The following is a 3,265-nucleotide window of genomic DNA, read 5'->3' on the forward strand; positions in this document are numbered from 1 at the left end:
AAGCCAGTAGAAAACACTACTATTGCACAAGCATGACAGAGATTGCTATTTCAATGCTTTCTTAATCTGCTCAAAAGTAGTAAAATATGACGTCATCAGTAAATGTCAGCAAGAAATTGTGCACGAGAAATGAAAGAAAAGACAATGAAATGCTATCAGTGTTAAGCGTGTAACTTTTTTCAGACAAATTTAATTTTATGAAATTATGAAAAATAGTAGCATCTTGACAAGATCGTTGCAACCTTCAAAGTGCAATCATTACCAGAACAAAAAAAAACCAACCATATGTCAGGGACAGACTGCTTACAATGAATAAAGTACAAGCTTACAATGAATAAAGTACAAAAAAGGTACTTACAATGAATGAACCCTATTCTTCAAAACAATTTATCTTACAGCTCATAAATACGTTCCCTAATACGTACGAAAGTCTCAGCATTACATAATTTTAAAGAAAAAAAACTCTAATACAGCGCATAGATCTACCTTAAATCTTTAAAAAACATAAATGCGTAAATGCTACTGACTGTACATACTTTAGACTCACCCATTAAGCCAACGATGCGATCGGAACTACTTAACTTAAGCGAAAAATCGAAACTGAAGAACCAGTACAGACCAACTATCACAGGCTAAATTATCACACTAAACAACTAATTTACGTTCTCGTTCTGTTAAATCTAGTTATTTAACTTGATTAATTCTACTCAAATTCATTGCAAGACTGCAATTCAACTGTCCAAATATTATTAATATCATTTGAATTAACCTGTGAGCTCTTCTTTGTGGAGTTTCCAATGTTTTCGGATGGAAAAATGATACTCATCTTTCTATTGAATCGCTCTTTAATCTGCAGATAAACAAGTAATTTGAAAGCTTTCTTTTTCTTACTCTAATCTAAGGAAAATAGGCATACCAATGTATCCTTTTACACTTGTATAGTAAATTTTTAAAACCTCATTATCTATACCATATTTATTCTGTTAAAATTAAACTTACCTGACCATTTCGCACTCAGTGAAGAATGAAAATCAGGAAACCCTTAAAAGACAAAGGAACTCGTTTTCAGTGTCATTTTTTTAAACAGTATTAATAAAAGGTTAGATAAAAGAGAGGTTTTGTTTTCTTTGTTTGTTTTCTTTTTAGTTTTTGTTTAAAAGCTTAGAGTACAGTGAATTAAGTTTAATCACTCACACCATATAACCTCTTAAGTTACGAGAATGACAAAAAAGCAGTAGAAAGTATTTTTCTCTTTTTTTTTTTTTTTTCTTAGGTTTATCATCGTATGTCTTATTTTGTAGTTACCGTAGCAGATGTCATCTGACCATAGCAAAATGTTTTTAAATGGATAAAAAAAGTAGTAGGAAAAACTCACCTGAGGGAGTTGAGTATGGTGAAAATGTAGGCGAAAGTTTTGTGTGCAGGCGAAAGGAGTCCAAATAACCACGTGACACCCAGCAAGGGAATCATCACGACGCATGTTCTTATGCCAAGTCTGAAGGAGGGTGATAATTTGAGATATGGGGATTTATTAATTTGTATCTTTTCTTCAAGGATATTTCTGGTAATCAGAATTCTCTATAAGGTTAAGCGAATATCATTAAAAAATTGAAAAACCTATCAATATTACCAAGTCTCAGAGTGATCTAATCTATTTATGCACGTACTGGCCTGATTTTTACATCGTGAAAGTCATGCAAGAAAGCGCAACACTGATTGTTTGGAAGCAGTATACTTACGTGAGAAAAGAATACAGCGTTATGGTCAAAAGTATTCCGACGATGGAAAGGCTTAATCCGACGTATGTGATTATCTCCAGAATAGTAACGTCCTTCTTGGAGAGCTGTGGCAAAAGTGAAAATGGACAATAGAGTTTTTCGGGGAGCATGACACTTATTTATTGAAAGTAAAGTACCTTAAAAAGAAAAACAATACCTCCCCGTCGTCTCTAAAGTCAACTAAGACAGCAAAATGCGTCAAATGATTGCATCTGCAGACTGTGTCCTTTGAGTTGCTCCTCAATGGATCTACGTAACAACCATCCCTGAGAATTATTATTGCAAATAAGAATAATGATTTTGAATTTAAAAAAAAATCAAATCCTGCTCTTAAAAGTAAAACCTTCCGCATATAGCTCTTTTCTTTTCTGGCGTATCATACCGCTGCACTTCTATGGAGAACGACCAAAATCACATGATATTCCTAAACAAAGGTACACATACAGGGGAAAAATTTTCAAGGTAAAACAAAACCTTTATCTGTACAGCAGCTGTTGTACTTTCCTTTTAAAAAAAGCTGTCCCCATAATTTTCTCTGTTAACACCTTTTAGGTCCCGAGAGGTTATTGTCAGACTCTCCTTTTTATTATCGAAAATATCAGTAATCATTGCTATAAATATATCCTGAGACACCGGACTACCACACCCCGAATAACCGTTTAGCTGATGCTTTTCAAATTGTCTAAATCATTACAAATAAAACTTAAGGTTCATAATTTCTCAGTTTTTACCTCTTGCCTAAGCCATTCCAAAACGTGCACTGCTTCTCTCCTTCATCGACCTAAAAAGGGATTGTATTTCTGTTGATTTAAGTCAACCTAACAAAAACGGACTGAAATGCACATTTAGTGTTCTTGCTGTTACCTTCAGGTTTCTGAACTTTAAGATGACGTCCTGTCGTAATTTTTCAGGTTTGGGATCTACAGCCGCGGTCATTATCCTTGTGTTCACTTACCTGTAGAGACCATTTTGTGCTAATAACCACCTAGATTTTAACAAAGAAAACATCGAATTTTGGATGCACTTGGTAGGTCTAGGGAAAATAGCTATCAAAATCACCTTGAATTTTCAGTTTTATCCCCGCCGCCCTGATTGGTTTGTAATAATTCATGAAGATCCTTGTATACGCACCTATTACCACTGATCCTGATAAATAAACACCAAAACACACAAAATATTATAAAGCAAAAGAAAATAATTCATATTCTAGAACGTTAAGTCTTATTAAGAGGCTCCACCACTGTTTGGTTGCCGCGTTGTTAGGTTGCATGCAAAAATAAATTTCATCGAGAGTTCTCGTATTTCACACATTTAGAAAGGCAGATCAAAGTAACAGAAGGATTCCTGACAGTTTAAAGTTAGAACAAACCATTCTCCGCAAAATTTTCAGAAGGAACATTAATGCTTGCGTGCCATTCATTTTCTTCGAGATAGAAGTCGGTCGCATTCTGGCGGTAACCTTTCCACATACCCAAAACTGTTGAAAG

The 3,265-nt window shown here is 34.4% G+C and overlaps 1 protein-coding gene across 1 annotated transcript in view; it reads right to left on the reverse strand.

The window, feature by feature from the left end:
- Positions 1 to 703: 703 nt before the first annotated feature.
- The window catches only part of LOC131794989 (uncharacterized), a 4,391-nt gene continuing 1,829 nt past the window's right edge, over positions 704 to 3,265 (reverse strand). The window contains 9 exon segments of the mRNA XM_066172420.1: positions 704 to 850; positions 1,000 to 1,041; positions 1,372 to 1,495; positions 1,740 to 1,843; positions 1,936 to 2,044; positions 2,510 to 2,559; positions 2,643 to 2,733; positions 2,838 to 2,924; positions 3,144 to 3,255. Coding sequence (XP_066028517.1) covers positions 704 to 850; positions 1,000 to 1,041; positions 1,372 to 1,495; positions 1,740 to 1,843; positions 1,936 to 2,044; positions 2,510 to 2,559; positions 2,643 to 2,733; positions 2,838 to 2,924; positions 3,144 to 3,255 — 866 coding nt within the window.

Source organism: Pocillopora verrucosa, chromosome 9 (assembly GCF_036669915.1).
Source record: "Pocillopora verrucosa isolate sample1 chromosome 9, ASM3666991v2, whole genome shotgun sequence".
In the NCBI taxonomy this organism is placed as follows: domain Eukaryota; kingdom Metazoa; phylum Cnidaria; class Anthozoa; order Scleractinia; family Pocilloporidae; genus Pocillopora; species Pocillopora verrucosa.